Below are 20813 nucleotides of genomic sequence, written 5' to 3'. Positions count from 1 at the left end.
TCAGTTCCATGGACGGAGCTGGGAGCTGTCTGGCTGGGTGGCATTTGGTCCACCTGAACCTCTGGGGTCTCTGCCCAGAGCAGATAATGGTGGGATCCATTCAATTTGAAAACTCCTGCCTGGAGTTTAACAGCATCTGTCCAGGGCTAGCACTGGACCAGGTTCTGGGACATTGAGATGGGTGAGGGAGTCCTACTCTGTTTGCAAGGATCTGCCCACAGGGGCCTCCCAGTCTAGAAGGAGAGTCAGATACTGGCAAGCGAGTATAGCCATAGTGTTGCAGGTGGTGAGGCCAAGCAGGGGCTGCAGGAGCAGGGCGGGGAATGGTCGTTTGTGTGTGTGTGTGTGTGTGTGTGTGTGTGTGTGTGTCTAGAGTTCCAGAAGGGACAGTCAAAATTAATCTTAAAAGAGGAGCTCAGTAGGTGGACAAAGGAGAAAAGACATCACAGGAAGAGGGCACAGCACGTGCAAAGGCCCCAAGGCAGGAATCAGACTGCTGGGTATGGGGATCAGCCAGTGCTTTAGTCTGGCCTAAGGATGGGGGTGAGGGGCAGCACTAAAGGAGGTTCCAAGTGGGTTTTGGCCAGGCAGGGAGGGATTTGAACACCAGGTTTCATTGTCTAAGCCGTGGGGAACCTGTGAGGCATGAAACAGGCAGTGACTGAGTGAGATATGCATTTTGGAGACTCCCTCAACCTAGGGTATCCCGCTCCCTGCACAGTGGACTCGTTCTTATTCTTTAGGCCACAACTCAAATATCATCTCCTCCCCTGGGAAGTAGCTCCTCCCACCATTTACCCTTCCATCACCTTAGCCCCCTTGTTCTCTCCCTCCCTCCTAGCAGTGATCACAGCTGAGAGCCAGTGGCTCTGGTTCACAGCCCTCCAAGGCCCAAACAGGCCTGGTCCAGAGTTGTGCTCATGAACAGTGGTTGACTGAATGCATGATCACGCAGGCAGCTGGGTGGGGGGAGGCAGGGCTGGAAGCCAAGTCTGAAGGCTGCTGTGGGTGAGAGATGAGGTAGGGTGCGGCAGTGGCTAGAGAGAGGGTCAGTCCCAGCCACAGTGACAGTGACAGTGACAGTGTGGGCCTGGGAGGGGAGGAGCCTGCGCTTCTTGGATAGTCACCCTCCCACGGGGGCTTGTAAAACAGACCCCAGGTACCTGCCCTGGCTCTTCTAACTCAGCTATCTGTGGTGGGGCCAGGAATCTGTATTTTTATGGAGGTGGCTCCATGTCTGCCCGTGTTTGGGAGCGATGGGTCTTACCAGGTGTCCCCCCCTTTCTAGTCGCATTCCCAACACCCCCGTCCCTGGCCTGCTTCCTCATCCCACCCAAGTCACTTCCTGGGCATTTGATCCTCAGCCCCACGGCCCTGGCCCCTAGGCTGGCGTCGCGCGTAAGGACCAGTGTCCCATAAGGGAGAGAAGGACAGCATCTCCACGCCTAAAGCTGGAGACAGGGCCTGGGGGAGGGGTCAATTAGAGGAGGGCTGGGGAATTTGGAGATGCTCAGGGGTGGGGCTGAATTTGAGGCTGGGACCCCCATGTCAGGGTCTGAACCTCAGCTCTGCCCTGACTAGCTGTGGAACCCTGTGGAAGACACAGGCCCCCTCTGCGCTTCAGTTCTGCCCCCTGCAAATGAGGGCAGCACTGGGCAGTGTGAAGGTCTGCACCTCCGTCCCTCTGGGGGACCCCTCAGGAAGCTGTGGGCCGCAGTGTGAGCTGTCCCCGAGGCCTGCCAGGGTGGCCCTGCTGGCTCATGGGCAGCTGCCTTCTCCTCCACAGCCTGTGAGCTGGGCTTCTACAAGTCAGCCGCTGGGGACCAGCTGTGCGCCCGCTGCCCTCCCCACAGCCACTCTGCAGCTCCAGCCGCCCAAGCCTGCCACTGTGACCTCAGCTACTACCGCGCAGCCCTGGACCCGCCGTCCTCAGCCTGCACCCGTGAGTACCACTCTGAGATGCCAGCACCCTGGAGCCCAAGACTGGGCCGGGCCCCTATGTTTGGTCCTCCAGGCCTCAGAGAGCCAGTTCTCTGCTTGTGGGGCAGGGGCAGGTGGCTCTCTTGAGCCAGAGGTCAGTCTGGGGTCAGGCGGTGGGGGTGACTCTGACCCCTCCACGGTGGCCTAGACCTCTCTGGGCTCTCAGCCTCTGTCCTGTGTCACCTACACTGGAGGGCAGAATGGAGCTGGCCTCACTTCTTTCCCCATACTGGGCAGTTTTTGTCATCTTCTGATCTAGCAGCAATGCCGATGTCCTGGGGGCCAGGTGGGCAAGCCAGGGTGCTCGCCTGTGCGGAGAGGGTGAGGGTTAGGGCAGCAACCCCTCCATCACCATCATCTTTGATGAACTTGTTGGAACTGCTGAATGCTGAGAGCTGCCTTACATGTGTATAGTGTGTGTGTGTGTGTGTGTACACATGGAGTTTGCATGTCTGATTCTGTGTGTGCCCTGGGACCCCTGCAGTGATTGTGTGGTTGCATGTGTTTGCGTGGGCAGCTGCTCTTACAGATGACGCCTGTATCGTGTTTGGATGCCTGCGTGTAAATGTGCGACATGTAGTTGAGCTCACATATATAAAGGATTTGTCACATATATTAAGGATTCTTAGGAGGAGGTGTGTGTGTGTGTAGGTGTGTGTACATCTGGGTACCTGAAGGGGACTCAGAAGTCCTTGTAAAGCTTGAATGAGGGTGTCTTGTGAGCTCAGCACGTGTGTGTGCGCGTGTGCACACCTGGCCCTGCAAGGGTGCATGTGCCTGGAGAGGGTGTGGCTGCATGTGCACGTGCCCTGCAGACCTGAGGTATGAGGGGATTCTGCGCCCATTGCCTGCAGGGCCACGTGACTGTCCTACCTTCTGCTGATGCAGCTCCTGGATTCTCTCCTCTCATCTGTCCTGACGGGCCACTCATACTCCCATTCCAGGCCTGGGGAGGGACCACAGCCTGCCCAACCCAGCCCAGTTGCCAACCCTGGGCTTTTGTGGTAGGGCAAGAGGCACTTCAGACTATTCTGATTTTGCTCTGAATCTGCCCAAGCATCGACCCCCATCTGCCCCTCCCATGCATTCATCACCACCCAGCCCCAGCCTCCCCGCACATGGCAGGCGAGGGCCCAGGTACGTTCATGCTCATATGCTTGTGCACATACATACAGACACACACGCCCACCCTCCCACCACTGCCCTGCCCAGATCTGTGCATTTTCCCCATGTGGGACCTGTTGGGGCAGAAAAAGTGGCCGGGTGACATGGTGACAGTGTGGGCTCCTCGGCAAGGCGAGTCCAGCCCCAGGTCATGGACGCTTGCGTGAAGCTGGCTGGACTCTAGTTTCTTTCCAAACCCACAGTTCAGTGCTTTTAGGTTCTGGAAAGCTTAAGACCATAAAGGCTGAGCTTTTAGTATTCTATACCCTTCAGATGTTAAAATTCTCTTCTCTTCAGATTGTAAGATTCTGATTCCAAGATCTTACAATTCTATCTTCTGAAGATCTAAGATTCTCTGCCTGGGATTCTGAGAACTGGAATTCTGAGGCCAGGGGTCCCCACAGACCCTCATGCCCTCTTGGCTCAAACCCCCACCCCAGCCCCTCAGGCCCCCAGCCCCACGTCCTGGTCTCCTCAACCAAGGGGTCACCCCTCTCTCTCTCCAAAGTCTTTGTGCTGCCCAGACAGAGGCTCCCATGCCCGGGGTTGGGGAGCAGCTGCTTGGTGCACACAGCCATGGGGATACGCGGTGGGCTTCCGGGGGCCTCCACTTAATTCCACAGTGCGTGCTCAGTGGCATTTTGTATCAGATCCGGCACAGAAGGGTCAAGGAATAGATGTGGCTGCAGATACCTGGGTCACTTACACACGGGGTGGCTGCTGTGGGCGCCCCCGGGACTGTGCGGTCTCTCTCCCGCTCTGGGTGAGCACTGGGATGCCCAAACCCTGGGATCATGGTGGTCCTGATGGGTGGGGGGGATGGGGTCCCAGGGTTCTGCGCCCAGACTCTGACATTGTGGTCCCAGTCTGATGGCAGAGACACAAACTCTGCCCTTGGGGAGGCTCCAGAGGATGGAGTAGATGTGACCTTATCCTTAAGGAGCCCTAAATATGATGGGGAGCCCTTCCCTTGGGGAGCCCCAGGTCTGATGATAGGAAGACAGGACAGCCCAAATAAATAACCACTGCCCCATCTGTCATCCTCTGCCCTCAGGGCCACCCTCGGCACCAGTGAACCTGATCTCCAGTGTGAATGGGACATCGGTGACTCTGGAGTGGGCCCCTCCCCTGGACCCAGGTGGCCGCAGTGACATCACCTACAACGCCGTGTGCCGCCGCTGCCCCTGGGCACTGAGCCGCTGTGAGGCATGTGGGAGTGGCACCCGCTTTGTGCCCCAGCAGACAAGCCTGGTGCAGGCCAGCCTGCTGGTGGCCAACCTGCTGGCCCACATGAATTACTCCTTCTGGATCGAGGCCGTCAATGGCGTGTCCGACCTGAGCCCCGAGCCCCGCCGGGCCGCCGTGGTCAACATCACCACGAACCAGGCAGGTAGGCGGAGAAACTCCGTCCTGCAGCTTCCCAGTCCCCCAGCTTCCCCTGCCCCAGGCCCATCCAGGGATCAGAGCTCTGCCGGGGACGTGCTGTGGGCCTTTAGGCAAGTGCCTCTCTGGCCCTGCCCTCCTCAACAGGACCCAGAGCTGGAGGCTCTTCATTGCCTTTAGAAAAGTGGAACACGTTCTATAAGTAAGAGAAATCCCAAAAGCTCAGAGGCAGGCTAGTGTGGCCGTCGAAAGCCTAGGTTCCAGAACTTTCCCTCTCTGTGCCTCTGTTTCCTCCCTGGTGCAATGGGAATAATAGTACCTGCCTGAGGTCCTCTTAGGAGGCTTAAATGAGAGGAATGAAATTGCTTAGCCCAGCACCTGGCCCGTAGTAAACGCTCAATAAATGTCATTTAAAAATCACTCTGATGATCATTTTCCAGAACAGCTGCTACAGCTGCCCCTGGGATAGACTTGGCTGCACTGGCTTGGACCGCAGTAGCGTATCTATCAGTTTCTGGCCAGTTGGTGGGCTGAATTCACCCCCGGAACCTTTTTCTTCCCAAATTCTGGAGGATCCTGCCTGTCAAGTGACAGCCTGACCCAAGAGCCCTCCTAGGGCAGCTTCCTATTAACAGACACCCTCACCTGTGCCCAGGACCCTTAGGCCCCCACCCACCATCTCCTCCCAAAACCACGCAGCCCTGGCCCCGAAGACACTATGCCCACCATGTCACAGAGGAAGAAACTGAGGCCTGGAGAGCACCCAGGGCCACCTGACATAGGAAGTGGCAGAGGCAGGGCTCAAACCCAGGTCTGTGTCACTCCCAAGTGAAACGGGTCCCCCCAGCTCTGAATCCAGGGCATGCTGCTCCCTGGCGCCAGGGCCTCAGCCCTTCAGAAGATTCCCTCATTTGACAGCCCTCGTGGAACACCCCCTAAATGCCAAGTGTGGTGCCAGGTGCTGGCAACACAGAGAGAGAGTGAGCCATGTGCCCCGTGGTAGAGCCCAACCCTGGCCCACCTGTCTCTAGGCACCTGAGGCCCGTGGCAGGCTGGTCCCAAGTGGAGCGGAGAGCAAGAGAAGCCCACAGCATTCGGGCAGCATCCGGGATGCCCCAACATTAAAGAGGAAACTAGACCCTGCCTTGAACCTGCCTTCCCCTCCGGCCACCAGACCATTTCTCTTCCCATACGACCCTCTCTGTCCGTGCCTGGCATATCTACTTCTTCCTCTCCCCTGCGGGCCTTCTCCACATCTTTCCTCACCTCTCCACAGAAATCAGCAGCCCCGCGTGGCCACATCCATGGACGCCTCTCCCCCTTTCATTTCCTCCTCCTGGAAACACTTTTCTCTTGCTCCTGTGTCCCAGCCCATCCCCATTTTCCATCGACCTGTGTGGCCTGTACCTCTCTGTCTTTGTAGCCCCACCTCCTTTAAATGGCCTTTAAAGGCCCAGGGTCCCCAGGAATGTCCTGGGCCTTCCCCTTTTTCCTGTGTGCCCAGATCCATCTTTTCTGGGCGGCTATTTCAGGGCCCATGACTTTGAATTCCACCCACCTTCGTGCTAACAACCCCCAACTCGCAGTCACCAGTGCAGACCTCTCCCCTGGGACCCAGCTGCCCACTCCCATCTCCATTCGGTTGTGTGAAAAACAAACAACCCTGCCACACCTGCACCTGCCCCGCCCTAGGACATGGCACCCCCAAACCCAAGCTGTCATCCTTCACTCTCATGCATGTCACATCCATCCCCCCTAAAGCCCCAGGGACCTCCCTTCAAAATGTCCAACTGACTTCCACCCCCAACGAGTCCATGCCTGGACCACCCAAGGAGGCCCCTCTTGCCTAACCCCCACAAGACATTCTCCACACCAGTCCTGAGTGAGCTTTAAAAATAGAAGTGAGGGCTGGGCGTGGTGGCTCATGCCTGTAATTCCAGCATTTTGGGAGGCCAAGGCAGGAGGATCACTTGAGGCCAGGAGTTTGAGACCAGCCTGGGCAACATGGCAAGACCCCATCTCCACAAATAACTTTTATTTTTGAGACAATGTCTCAGTCTGTCGCCCATGCTGGAGTGTAGTGGCACAATCACGGCTCACTGCAGTCTTGATCTCCGGAGCTCAAGTGATCCTCCCACTTCAGCCTCCCAAGTAGCTGACCAAGGGCACACACCACCATACCCAGTGATTTTTTTTTTTTTTTTTTTGTAGAGATGGGGTCTCCCTATATTTCCCAGGCTGATCTGAAATTCCTGGGCTCAAGTGATCCTCCTGCCTCAGCCTCCCACAGTGCTGGGATTACAGGCATGAGCCACCGTGCCCAGCCCCACCAAGTTTTTAAAATGAAAATACATGAGATCAAGCTGTCCTCAAAGCCCTTCACAGCCCAGGCTGAGCGCACATGCAATTCAGACATTCTCATGGCCTGCGGACTCACATGGCTTCGCCCCTACCTGCCTCTCCAGAGCACCTCTTTCCCTGGCTCACTCTTCTGGCCACGATGGCCTCCATGCCCCTGCTTGAACACGCTGGGTCTTTCCCTGCTGCTAGGCCGTGGCCTGGCCTCTCCTTCGGAATGACTCACTCTTCCCCTGACATTCCCATGCCTGGCTCCTCTGCCCTGGAAGCTGCCCCAACCACCTCAGCTGAAACAGCCCAGTGCCCTTCCGGGCCCTGCAGAGGTCTTCTCCATAACAGCACCCCTTCCTACCTTTCCCAGCACCAAAAGAACCCCCATTCTCCTGTTTATTGGACGCCCTGTCTCCTTTCCTGGGACAGAAGCTCCTTGAGGGATGTCTTGGCACTGCAGAGTTCCCGGCTCCTAGCCCTGTGCCCAGCATGTGATAGGCACTCAGGAGTCCCAGAGGATCAAGCGACAGCTCTAAGCAAATGGGGAGGACTGTGCTCAAAGACCACCTGCCCCTCCTGCCTCACCGTCGCCACTTCTCTACAACCAACTCCTCCCTGGAGCCCTCTCAGACGTGAACCCCATTCCCCTTTCGCTCTGGGCCCTGGTCTCACTCTGTCCACCCCCATCCCACAGCACCTCCTGCCTCAGTTTTTAAGAGACACACCCTGTGTGTCCCTTGCAAACAGTGGCCTCATCGAATCCTCCCCTCCCCCTGGCAGGTGGTGCTCACTAGCTTCACTTTATAGAAGGGGACCTGGTGTCCGCAGACAGCAAGTGACTCACCCAGGGTCCCAGCTAGCAAGAGAGGGAGCCAAGTCCCGAACCCACGCCTGGCTCCCAGACTGGTGGGCTTTCCCCTGGACCACACCCTTCCAGTGCAACTCTGGAGCTGCTTCTTAATTTCTCATGCCAGAATCCTCAGCAGCATTTATTGGGCACCCACTGTGTGCAGTCCCTGCCCTCAGGGGGCTCCCAGTTGTGCTGGGGATGCCCAGACATGAGGGAAGACTTAGTCACGTAGGGCAGAGAGTCAGAACTCGGGGTGAGCAGAGGGGAGGAGGAGGCCTGAGGGCTGGAGGGGCAGGGAGGACAGGGCAGTTCCCTCTGTTTGGCTGTGGCTGTGGCTGTCTGACACCTCCTAGCAGCCTCCCAACAGGGCTGACCGCACCTGAACCAGGAGGGAGAGATGCATGAAGAAAGGCATGGGTGACTCTGTCAAGGAAGGAGGGGTGGGTGGGCAACCAAGTGTGACTGGGAGAATACTTGGGGCTCAGCTCACCCCCTTCCCTCAGCATCCAGAACTGTCCTAGGTACGCCCTCCAAACCCAGGCAGTGAGGGGCCAGTTCTTCCATTCTTTCTGCACTTCTTTCTCCTGACTTTTCCCCCTTCCTCAAGCACTCCCAAGCAGCTGGTCCATGTCGGGCCCTGGGCTGGGGGGGGGGGGGGCTCGGACCTCTTCTTGTCCAAGCCAACCCCAGCATCCCAGACCATGCCAGGCCACACCAACCCCAGGGGACTGACCCCAAGTGGCCACCCGCGATTTGTTGGGAGAACTGGAGGGTGCTGGCTGTCCTGGGGCTGGGGCAGGACCGTCAGGAAGCTGAGCAGGGCTGGAACCAGGATCCCCAGGTGGATCGTGGGAAGGGGTGGGAGAGAGGCCACTCCTTGTCTCCTGTCCACCCATCTGATGAGATTGGCCGCCCCAGCCCCGTCCCAGGTGGTAGTGATCCGGCAAGAGCGGGCGGGGCAGACCAGCGTCTCGCTGCTGTGGCAGGAGCCCGAGCAGCCGAACGGCATCATCCTGGAGTATGAGATCAAGTACTACGAGAAGGTACCACGGGCAGGATGGAGCGGGAGGGGCCGGGCCAGCAGGGCAGGGCCCACTGACCACTGTCCCGTGGCAGGACAAGGAGATGCAGAGCTACTCCACCCTCAAGGCCGTCACCACCAGAGCCACCGTCTCCGGCCTCAAGCCGGGCACACGCTACGTGTTCCAGGTCCGAGCCCGCACCTCAGCAGGCTGTGGCCGCTTCAGCCAGGCCATGGAGGTGGAGACCGGGAAACCCCGTGAGTGCAGGGAGGGGGTGGGCGTGGGCGCAGAGCAGCCCAGGTGCCAGGACCCTGGGGTCAGGGGGTGGCCAAGGAGAGAGCTAGTGCAGGCTGAGCCAGTGCCAACCCAGGATTTCTGCTCTACTTGCCCTACCAAGTGGGGTTGTTGGAGTTTTTTATTTAATTGAGACAGAGTTTCACTCTGCCACCCAGGCTGGAGTGCAGTGGTGCAATCTCAGCTCACTGCAACCTCCACCTCCCAGGTTCAAGCAATTCTCCTGCCTTTGCCTCCTGGGTAGCTGGGACTACAGGCACCCGCCACCACACTCGGCTAATTTTTGTATTTTTAGTAGAGATGGAGTTTCACTATCTTGGCCAGGCAGGTCTCGAACGCCTGACCTTGTGATCCACCCGCCTCAGCCTCCCAAAGTGCTGGGATTACAGGCATGAGCCACTGCTGCCAGCCTAATTTTTTGTGTATTTAATAGAAATGGGGTTTCACCATGTTGACCAGGCTGGTCTTGAACTCCTGACCTCAGGTGATCTCCCACCTTGGCCTCCCAAAGTGCTGGGATTACAGGCATGAACCACTGCACCCGGCCTCTGTCAGCATTTGCACAGATGAAAAACCGAGGTTAAGAGAAGGAAGGTTGCTCGCCTGAGGCGGCAGAGATGGTGACAGCCCCCCACACACAATGGCTGGTACTGAGATGAGTGTCAGGGTCTGGGACCAGCAGCATCGGTCTCACCTAGGGACTTACCAAAACTGTGAATTCCCAGTCCTCACCCCAGCCCTTCAGAAACTCTGTGGGTGGGCCCAGCCATTTGGGTTTTAACAAGCCCTCGGTGATCCCCAGGCACTGTCACATTTGGGACCCTCTGACTTCGAGGCTGTCCCTTTCACTCTCCTCCTGCCCCAATCTCCAGCCTGAGTCAAGGTCTCCTGTATGTGCACCCACTGCATGGTGGAGCTAGGACAGAGCTAGTGACTGCCCACCTGGCGCTCCCTGGGCGTCTGAGTGCCTCCAGTGCTCGTAGGCCTGGCAACCCCTGGTGACCACCCGGATAGGAATCCTGAGCCCTGCATCCTATGTACCGTGTGGCCTCGAGTCAATTCCTTGAGTTCTCTGAGCCTCTTTCCATCTGAAAACTGAAGATAGTGCTGGGGTCTCTCTGGAAGGGACGTGGGGAGGGTTTACTGGGGCTTGAAGGTGCAGCTCTCAGCACACTCCCTGTTGTCACTGTCAGGATAACAGGAAGGACAGGAATTTATTGGCTCAGAGGACACGTGACTCTTCTCTGGTCCCACAGCCGCAAGAAGCAGCGGCACCAGCATTAGGGAGCCGGGCATCCAGGTCTCAGGAGCTTGAAGAGGAAGCTTAGTAGAGGGTGGGGTGGGAACAGAGGAGGAGCTGGCCTGCGCCCTGACTCTGGGCTGGCTCATGGCTAAGGAGGCTCCCCACTGGCCCCAGGGTCACAGCCAGGCAGGCTCAGAGGTCTGCCAGACCCCTGGGCCCAAGGCCAGGGCTGAGAGCCTGGTCCCCCAACCCTGGCTTTCCCCTGCAGGGCCCCGCTATGACACCAGGACCATTGTCTGGATCTGCCTGACGCTCATCACGGGCCTGGTGGTGCTTCTGCTCCTGCTCATCTGCAAGAAGAGGTGGGTGGTCTGGCCCAGCCACACCCAGCCCCTCCTCTCAAGCGCCGTACCTCCTGCCTGCCCCCAGCCCCACCGAGCCGGTGGTCCCCGTGTGCCTGGGGCTGGCTCACTTACAAATACACCACCTCATTTAACCTAATGACATGCCAGTGATGTAGAGATTCTGACCTCACTTTGCAGGTGAGTAAATTGGGGATCAGAGAGGTTAGGCTTCTTGCCAGAATCACACAGTTGATAAATGCCAGAGCTAGGACATGAGCCTAGGTCTGTCAAACTCAAGCCCATACTCTCAGTTACTTTGTCCTCTCCCACTCCATTTTGGAGGGAGGTGGAGACAGGATAGTGTGTGGGCTTGGGATCCCAGACGATGAGAACTGTAAGGATCATCTAACTGATGGAGAAATGGTGACCCAGGGAAGGGAAGGGGCTGGCCAAGGTCATCCAGTGTAGTTGGCCACAGAAGCCTCATCTCCCAATGCCCCCACCAAGGGTGGTTTCATATAACATGGGGCTAACAGCATCGTAGACTTTGCCAAGAGGATCAGGTGGACTCGAGGACATTTTGAGGATCCCACAGTGCTAGTGACCATCACGGCTGTCACAGTTTAGCTGGGTTGAGAGCCTGGAGTCAGGGACTCTCCCCTGCACACTTTGTAAGGAGCAGGAGCTGACCTGTCAGGGGAAGCGGCATGAAGAGAGAAGCCATGACTCGTCCCCTGGTTGGGGTCAGGTCCTGGGCTAGGGATGGCCTGGCCTCAGGCAGGGCGGTGCCCTCCTCTGCAGGCACTGTGGCTACAGCAAGGCCTTCCAGGACTCGGACGAGGAGAAGATGCACTATCAGAATGGACAGGGTGAGTGCAGAGGCCCAGTGGTCTGGGGCAGAGGGAAGGCCACAGGGGGACCCAGTGCTGGATTGGGGGTGGCACAGATGGGAAGGAGGAAGGTGCCCAGTGAAAAAACCAGAGCCCAAGAGACAGATTCCAGGGTGTCACAGAGACCTGGTGCCCCAGAAGGCAGCGCCATTCATGCCTCCTGGACTCCCAGACCCCATTCAGGATGCTAGAGATCCTCTCCCCAGGGAAGGGCACACGTTTGTATATGATTTCGGGGTGGGAGTGCATATACTCTTGGACAAGAACCCCTACTACGGAGAGATTTTCAGGATCCTGTAGAGATCCCAGACAACAAGGCGAATCTGGAGATGCCTCCCTCCACGCCCCACTCCTGTGCCCGTGGCAGACATTAGCATCAAGCATGGTGCTGATTCCCACTGGGCCTGGGTGCAGCCTCAGACTCCTCCTTAACTACTTTTTATTTTAATTTAATTTTATTTTATTTTATTATTTTTTTCTGAGACAGAGTCTCACTCTGTTGCCAAGGCTGGAGTGCAGTGGCTCAATCTCAGCTCACTGCAACCCCTGCCTCCGGAGTTCAAGTGATTCTCCCTGCCTCAGCCTCCCAAGTGGCTCAGATTACAAGCATTCACCATGCACTACTAATTTTTGTATTTTTAGTAGAGACGAGGTTTCACCATGTTGTCCAGGCTGGTCTCGAACTCTTGACCTCAAGTGATCCGCCCGCCTCGGCCTCCTAAAAAGCTGGGATTATAGGCATGAGCCATCGCGCCCGGCCATAAACTATTTTCAATGAATTAAAGTTGACCCTTGTGGCAAAAACTTATTTTTGCTACATCCCTACTCCAGAACAATTTAGAAAGATCTCAAGGACTGTAAAAGTGACCCCAGAAAATGACAGACATGCCCAGAACTCACTGGAGACTCCACAGCCCCATAGAAACCCCAGAGCAACTCCAGAAACCCCACTTTCACTTGGGAAGTACTTATGGGGTGCGTGTTGTTTGCTACCACATCCAGAGACTCCCAGAGACACCCCTCACCCCACCCCAGACCCATCCCAGGCCCAGGGAATGCCAGGAAAAAGCAGTCCCTCCTGGGCCCCACTGAAGGCCCTCCTCCCGCCCCTCAGCACCCCCACCTGTCTTCCTGCCTCTGCACCACCCCCCGGGAAAGCTCCCAGAGCCCCAGTTCTATGCGGAACCCCACACCTACGAGGAGCCGGGCCGGGCGGGCCGCAGTTTCACTCGGGAGATCGAGGCCTCTAGGATCCACATCGAGAAAATCATCGGCTCTGGTGAGTCTCAGGGGTTGTGAGGGCGGGGCCAGCACGGGGCAAGGTGGGGGCACCCAGGGCAGAGGGAACGTGTGACCCAGGGGTCTGGCAGGCCCAGTGGGTCCAAGGGCCTGGGAGGCTGGGGGAGTCTGAGGGTCCCACTGCCCTCCCTCCCCGCCTGCCCCTCTCGGGGCTTGCAGGAGAGTCCGGGGAAGTCTGCTACGGGAGGCTGCGGGTGCCAGGACAGCGGGATGTGCCCGTGGCCATCAAGGCCCTCAAAGCCGGCTACACGGAGAGACAGAGGCGGGACTTCCTGAGCGAGGCATCCATCATGGGGCAATTCGACCATCCCAACATCATCCGCCTCGAGGGTGTCGTCACCCGTGGTAGGTGCCAGGCAAGGACAGCCTCCCCCTGCAGTGCCCCTCCTGCCTGGAGAGGCCTCTGGGTCCATCCCCTCATCCATCCTGCTCTGCCCCACCTGACCCTGTCCTCTTGGTTCAGGTCCCCGAATGACTCGGGGTGCCCAGAGCCTGGGACCCCAGTGGAAACCCAAGGCACCCTGGGGCTTCCCGTGCTGGCACAGGTCCTGGGATGGCGGTATGCTCCTGGGGTCTCTGATCAGCCTGAGCCCCAAACCAAGAGCCGTCCTCTCCCCACTCTCCGCCCAGGCCGCCTGGCAATGATCGTGACCGAGTACATGGAGAACGGCTCTCTGGACACCTTCCTGAGGGTGCGTGTCCCACCCCTGCCTCTCGCATGGGCTTGGGGAGGGAGGTCCAGTCTGGGTGTTGGGAGATAGTGCAAAGCCCTCTAAGCCCCCTCCCTGGCTTGGACACCACAGGCCGGGGGACCAGAGGCAGGTATAGGGAGGAGGTCTTCGAGGTCAGCCAGTCGAACTGCCTTTCAGCCCCCATTGCATGAAAGTCCCTCTGCTCCATGGGATCCTGCTGCCCTGCACACAGGCTGAGGGGGGTGCCTCTGTGGGAATCCAGGCCCCACCCAGCTGGGGGGCATGCTGGCTGTGGTGGAGATGGCTGGATTCCCAGCTCCTGCCCAGTTTCTTTGCTGGGTGCTCTTAGGCACAGAGCTTAACCTCTCTGGGCTTCCATCTCTCGTTCCACAAAATGGGTAAGCAGTCATTGCTGCCCCACCTGCCTCGCAGGGCTGCTGTGAGGATAAATGAGACCAGGAGAATAACCCTTAACTGCAAAGTGCTTCAGAAGTAGTGGCGCACTTGGTAAATTGCAAAGCACCGTCTCAACTCGAGAGCATCCTACAGATGGGCGGTGTTCCTGTTCACGGACCAGGCACCTCTCTGGGCTTTCCTGAAGCCCAAGCCGTGTCCCCCTGCAGACCCATGACGGACAGTTCACCATCATGCAGCTGGTGGGCATGCTGAGAGGAGTGGGTGCCGGCATGCACTACCTCTCAGACCTGGGCTACGTCCACCGAGACCTGGCCGCCCGCAACGTCCTAGTTGACAGCAACCTGGTCTGCAAGGTGTCTGACTTCGGGCTCTCACGGGTGCTGGAGGACGACCCGGATGCTGCCTACACCACCACGGTGCGTCGCCCACACTCCTTCCGGCTAGACTGGGGAGTGGGGAGGTGGCACCGGTGGCACCCAGGGCCCGACAATTCTTCTGCAGGTAGCTGAATGAAGTTGGCAGTTTTGGGGTGGCCCTCAACCTGGGGCACATCCTGTTTCTCCTCTTCACGCCAGTGCTTTCCTCTGGGAAATGGGAACAGCCTTACCTGCCTTTCCTCTGTCACCAGGTGGCCAGGGGAGACCCCAGGGCTGGTCCCTACGGTCACTCACTCACCAGGAGACTTCAGGAGGGTTGGAATCTCCCCGAATTGTACCCAGACTCCACATCTGTCTCTAAAGTTTGCCTAAAACCCAGCTGTTTTCAAACACGTTCCATGGGGATTCGGACCTCTCTAGAGGTGCCTTAGGAGCAGCCTTAAAGGCAGGAGCTGAGTGCGCAGGAGCTGAGTGCACAGGGGCCAGTTTCCACCCTGGCCCCAATAGGAGCCCTGCCTTAGCCTCTGTCCCACAGCCTCTGAGTAAGGTTTCGCATGGAGAAAGGATCCTGTGACAACAAAAGAAAGAAGGAAGGAAAGGAAGGAGGGAGTGGAGAGAGGGAGGCAGGGAGGAAGGAGGGAAGGAAGGAAGGGAGAGGGGAAGGAAGGAAAGGAGGGAGGGAGGAAGGAGGGAAGGGAGGGAGGGAAGGGAGGAAGGAGGGAAGGAAGGGAGGGAGGGAAGGAAGGAAAGGAGGGAGGGAGGGAGTGAGGGAGGAAGGAGGGAAAGCAGGAGGGAAGGAGGGAAAGAAGGGAGAGACAGAGGGAGGAAGGGGGAGGGAAAAGAAAGGAGGGAAGGAAGGAGAAAAAGAAAGGAAGGGAAGGGGCGGGAAGAGGAGGGGAGGGGAGGGAAGGGATGAAGGGAAGGAAGGACGGAGGGAAGGAGGGAGGGAAGGGAGAGAAGGAAGGAGGGAGTAGGGGAGGAAGGAAGGGAGGGAGAGGGAGGAAGGAAGGACGGAAGGAGGAAGAAAGGAGGGAGGGAAGGTGGAAAGGAAAGGAGGGAGAGAGGAAGGAGGAGGGAAATGAGGGAAGGAAGGAAGGTGGAAAGGAAGGAAGGAGGGAAGGGGAGAGAAGGGGAGAGAAGGGAGGGGAGGGAAGGGAAGGGAGGAAGGGAGGGAAGGAGAGAAGGAACGAGGGAGGGAGTGGGGGAGGAAGGAAGGGAGGGAGGGAGGAAGGAACAACAGGAAGGAAGGAGAGAAGGAGGAAAGGAGGGACGGAGGGAAGGGAGAGAAGGAGGGAGGGAGTGGGGGAGGAAGGAAGGGAGGGGGGAGGGAGGGAGGAAGGAGAGAAGGAGGAAGGAAGGAGGGAAGGAGAGAAGGAAGGAAGGAGGAGGGAAGGAGGGAGGAAGGAGGGAAGGAGAGCGAAGGAAGGAGGAGGGAAGGAGAGAAGGAGGGAGGAAGGAGGAAAGGAGAGAAGGAAGGAAGGAGGAGGGAAGGAGGGAAGGAGGGAGGAAGGAGGGAAAGAGAAGGAAGGAAGGAGGAGGGAAGGAGGGAAGGAGGGAGGAAGGAGAGAAGGAGGGAGGCAGGAAGGAAGGAAAAAAGGAGGGAAGGGAAGGAGAGAGGGAGAAAAGTGGGAGGGAAAGAAGAAAGGAGGGAAGGAAGGACAGAAGGAGGGAGGAAGGAAGAAGGGAAGGAAGGAAGAGAGGAGGAAAGGAAGGAAGGGAAGAAGAAAAGAAGGGAGGAAGGAAGAAGGGAAGGGAGGAGAAAGGAGAAGGAAGTGGGGGAAGAGAAGGAAGAGGAAGAGTTAGAAAACGACTAGGCTGTGGCCCCTGAGCCCCCTTGGCTTGTGACTGGTATTGGCTGAGCACCTGCTTGTACCAGGCGTCTCACTCCTTCCTTCCTTCGTCCTCACAGTGGCTCTTGTGAGGCCTCCCTCAGGACAGGTGCTCTGGGAAGGTGGGGGCTGTGTTGTCCCTCTGGACCGGAAAACAGGACCCCAGTGTTTAGCTCTCTGACTCAGACGGCTCGGGGGACACCCTGCCAGGCCTGGGCAGCCCCTCGACTCTTGTGTGTCCATTGCAGGGTGGGAAGATCCCCATCCGCTGGACGGCCCCAGAGGCCATCGCCTTCCGCACTTTCTCCTCGGCCAGCGACGTGTGGAGCTTCGGCGTGGTCATGTGGGAGGTGCTGGCCTACGGGGAGCGTCCCTACTGGAACATGACCAACCGGGATGTGAGTGCCGGGCCCTGGCAGGGCCGCGGGCGGTGGCGCCTCGGGGTGCAGGGAGGGACGGCTGAGCCCAGCGCTGATCCCCTGCAGGTCATCAGCTCCGTGGAGGAGGGGTACCGCCTGCCCGCGCCCATGGGCTGCCCTCAAGCCCTGCACCAGCTCATGCTCGACTGTTGGCACAAGGACCGGGCGCAGCGGCCTCGCTTCTCCCAGATTGTCAGTGTCCTCGACGCGCTGATCCGCAGCCCCGAGAGTCTCAGGGCCACCGCCACTGTCAGCAGGTGCCTTGTGCCCACCCCAGCTCCTTGAGGCCCAGCTGCCTCCCAGTGTTGCCCCAGATCTGTCCCTGGGACAGTTTGGCCCTGACACTAGGACCAGGCCCAGCCTGGGCCCCCGGCCCCTGCCCTGCCTAACCCCTTCCTCAGCCTGCTTCTTCTGGGGGTCCAGCCTCCCGAACCCTCTGGCCACTTACCAAGAGCCCCTGTGCTTCAGGTGCCCACCCCCTTCCTTCGCCCGGAGCTGCTTTGACCTCCGAGGGGGCAGCGGTGGCGGTGGGGGCCTCACCGTGGGGGACTGGCTGGACTCCATCCGCATGGGCCGGTACCGAGACCACTTCGCTGCGGGCGGCTACTCCTCTCTGGGCATGGTGCTACGCATGAACGCCCAGTGAGTGACGGGTGGGGCTGGGGGCCCATGCATGTGGGGGCAGGGGCGGGGACCCAGAGGCAGGGCCGCCGGGGAGGCTACAGGTCCAGATCCATGGCCCTGGCTGCGTGCGCGGCTTCCAGCCTCCCAGGCCCAGCTGGCTAGCAGCACCCTTCCTTCACAGGGATGTGCGCGCCCTGGGCATCACCCTCATGGGTCACCAGAAGAAGATCCTAGGCAGCATTCAGACCATGCGGGCCCAGCTGACCAGCACCCAGGGGCCCCGCCGGCACCTCTGATGCACAGCCGGCAGGGCCCAGGCGGCCAGCAAGCCCACCCCAGGTTATGCCAGTGGCAGAGGACGTGCGGGGCTGGCAGCAGGCAGGGCGGCCCCAGGACTCTGCCTTCCTCTCGGGCGCTAGGAGGGCTGAAGGCTTCACCACAGGACCTGGAGTTATCGGGTCAGTGGCCTTTGGTGGCCACCCTGGCCAGGACACCTGTCCCCCAGGGCAGGCACCTTCTCTTTTCCAGAGCCTGGGGCCTCCACGCCACAGAGTCCAACAGGGACATCACTCACCTGCCTCTGTGTGCGTGCATGTGTGTGTGTGGTGGGGGGTGTTCTCACAAGGTCATGGGATCCCTTGTGAACAGTGTGTGATCAAGTGTGTCCACCCCTTCAGGTCTCAGCATGGACGTGTGCATGTTATGAGCGTGTGCTTGTCCATTAAGTCTGGAGGCACATGTGGGTGATGGTGGATGATGTGTCATGAATGAGGAGGTGTGTGAGCAGGGAACTCAGTGTGACACCACCAGGTCCAGCACCCACGGGGGCGGGGGAGAGGCTCACCCCTACGTCCCCCCACGCATGGAGGCTGGAGCCAGGGGCCACTTCTGAACTGCACCAGCACCAGGCCCACCCTCGTCTCTGCCTGGGTGAGCCCACCCTGGCTGTATCTCAGGTCTGGGTCCTCCCTCTAGCCGAGGAGGCCACCTGCAGCCTCCACCCGGCTCTCACCGCTGCTTCAACAGGAAAACAGGGTTCCCGGCCAGTCCTGCTGGCCGCTTTCATGGAGGCATCACAGCAGAGCACATGAGATGCCCTCAGCTGGGCTTGGCTGCCTGGCCAGGGCCAGGGGCTCAGTAGCCGCCTCTAGCCTCTGATGCCTTCCCTCCACGGCCCAGGTCTCCTCACTCAAAGTCTCTTCACCAACCTTTCAATGCCCAGCCCTGACAACTGCCCTTTGTCCCCCAGGCCTAGGATCAGGGACCAGAGGATCCTATCTTCTCAGCCCCCAACCCCCCCCCCTTCCTGTAGCATATGGGGAGACTAAGGCCTGGAGAGAGGGGTGATGCCCCATTCCAGGTCGCACTGCAACCAAGTGTCAGAGTCGGGGCTCCGGCCTCCCGCCAAGGCTCTTGTCCCCATACACCATCCCACAAAGGGCGCTGGCAGTGGAAGTGCCCTGGAAGCTCCTCCCCACTCATACTGACCTCCCCATTACGGCCCACCAGGGTATGTAAATATCTCTTTTCTACCATGTCAGAATATTTTTTCCTCACTCCTGACAATGCAAAAATGGTCTTCAAAGCACATAAAAAGCACCCAGGGTGAGAAAGCCCCATCCCGGGGCTGTTGGCAGGCAGGAAAGCAGGAACCCCACTGTGTGCCCCCTGCCAGCCCCAGAGGGAGCGGCGAGCCCAGCTGCCCAGCCCTGCCCCCCCTCCCCATAGCCAGCACAGCTATCCCGCGGGGACACCAGCACTGAGCCCCCTCTCCCTCCTGCAATAATTTGGGGAGTCTCAGCCCCATCCAGGTGCCGCGGCCAGCTCTCTACACCTCTATATATTATATTACTATATAGCCGAGCTGTTCTTCCTTCCTATGGAAGTCGGAAACATGGTCAGAACACGATCTGGGGGGGGGATCCTGTCTTCCTCCCCACCCCACCCACTCTTACCCGATTTCTGGGCTCTGGATCCTCATAGTCATGGAGGCACCAGGGGCCTGGCACTTGCAAAAGTGTGGCCCCTCACTCTAGTGTGTGGTCCCTCTCAGGGTCCCGGGGATCTGTCTCTCTGTGGTCTCCATCTCTTGAACTTACCCACAATAAGAATAAATTCTGCCTCATCTTTGCCTGTGTCCCCCATTTTTTCCCCATCTCTGCAAGCTTGACATCTCCTGTTGGGGGAGGGCCAGCCTCATACTGAGCACCTACTGTTTGCATCCCATTCATTTTTCTCCCCTCTGGTTTTCTCATCTGTCTGGGGAGGTAGGATTAGTGCATGGATTGTACATACAGGGAAGCTGAGTCCTGGTTCAGCCAACCTGCCTAAAGCCAAGGACAGACCAGGGGATGAATCAGAACCTAGATTTGTCACACCCCAAATCCCAGGCTCAGCTAGGAAGCACCCCACAGCCCCAAATTCTCTCTTCCAAGTGGTGCACATGGTACTTAACCATAGAGTCCAGTCCCAGCTGGGCATTGCCCTTCAGTTCTCTTTGGAGAGAAAGATGCCCCCCTGGAAGAGGCGTACACAGGGAAAGGACATTTCCTGGGAACAACTTTCTCAGGATCAAGGGGGGCCACTGGGAGAGCTGGGTGCTGGGAGGCAGAACAGGGAAGACAGGGTCCGAGCATCTTCCAGAGTTACATCAGGGAGCCGAGGACTCCCTCTGCTCATGGGGAGAGGGAACAGCAGCAGGGGTTCTGGGCAGGAGACACAGACAGAGGCAGAGCAGATAACAACAGCATCCATTTGTGCCAGTGGCTCAGACATTTGGAAAAGGTGCTCCAGGGTCTTAGAGATGAGGGAGTGGATGATCTCCAGCTGAGAGAAGGGCTTCGCTCCTGAACCTCCCTCAAACTGGGGAAGTGGGAACAGGCAGAAAACACCTACACTGCATTTCCTACATTGTCTCACTCAGAATCACAATAGCCCTATGATATTGAGAATATCATCCCCCACTTACACATGGGCAAAGGCTTGCTTGGAGAGGCCAATGTCCCACATGGCAGAACTACCACGTAAAGCTAAATCTGTCTGATTTCAAGCCAGCTATGCTTCCCCTGAGACTCCAAACTAAGCACCAGGCCCTTTCCCCACAAAACCAGTTGTTTCCTATGAGGAAGAATCTGTTACTACAGACTTCTCTTCCCTTAAGGGGAAGAGACCCTAACATCCTATTGGATGATAGGATCCAATCATCAGATCCTAATCAACACCTGCTCTGTGCTGGGCACCACTGGGGGTACAAGACAATGAGATGCAGCCCTTCTTCTCAGAAGCTCAGAGACTAGGTGGAGCTGCAGACTGCCCAAAAGAGGTTCCCTCAATCACATCCAATGTGCTAAGTGTCCAAAAAATGGAGCACACAGAAGTGTTCTAGAGGGTCAGAGAGAGCCTTGACGGGCAGGTCTGTCATGGAGGACTTACTGGAGGAGGAAGCATTTCAGTTGAGCACTGAAGAATGAGAAGGGTTTGGAGGCTAATTTCGGAGGCAGTCCTTTGTGCAAGGCATGGAATGCAGAGGAGAGGAAGAATACAGCCAGAGCAGAAACAAACCATGTTCATGGATGGGAAGCCTCACCGCCACAACGCTGGCTATGCCCTTCCAATTTAATCTATACCTTTTTTTTTC

General features: G+C 58.2%; 1 protein-coding gene across 1 annotated transcript in view; it reads left to right on the top strand.

The window, feature by feature from the left end:
• The window catches only part of EPHA8 (EPH receptor A8), a 41378-nt gene extending 22071 nt beyond the window's left edge, over positions 1–19307 (top strand). The window contains exons 4-17 of the mRNA XM_024231003.2: positions 1787–1942; positions 4199–4534; positions 8645–8769; positions 8843–9005; positions 10554–10647; positions 11431–11498; positions 12634–12798; positions 12978–13163; positions 13449–13510; positions 14134–14343; positions 16382–16531; positions 16619–16809; positions 17021–17194; positions 17358–19307. Coding sequence (XP_024086771.2) covers positions 1787–1942; positions 4199–4534; positions 8645–8769; positions 8843–9005; positions 10554–10647; positions 11431–11498; positions 12634–12798; positions 12978–13163; positions 13449–13510; positions 14134–14343; positions 16382–16531; positions 16619–16809; positions 17021–17194; positions 17358–17472 — 2195 coding nt within the window. The 3' untranslated portion in view covers positions 17473–19307. The remainder of the gene's footprint in view (positions 1–1786; positions 1943–4198; positions 4535–8644; positions 8770–8842; positions 9006–10553; positions 10648–11430; positions 11499–12633; positions 12799–12977; positions 13164–13448; positions 13511–14133; positions 14344–16381; positions 16532–16618; positions 16810–17020; positions 17195–17357) is intronic.
• Positions 19308–20813: the final 1506 nt, after the last annotated feature.

Source organism: Pongo abelii, chromosome 1, assembly GCF_028885655.2.
Source record: "Pongo abelii isolate AG06213 chromosome 1, NHGRI_mPonAbe1-v2.0_pri, whole genome shotgun sequence".
In the NCBI taxonomy this organism is placed as follows: Eukaryota; Metazoa; Chordata; class Mammalia; order Primates; family Hominidae; genus Pongo; species Pongo abelii.
Note: the sequence above shows the minus strand (reverse complement) of the source record. Positions and strands in the feature narration are given on the sequence as shown.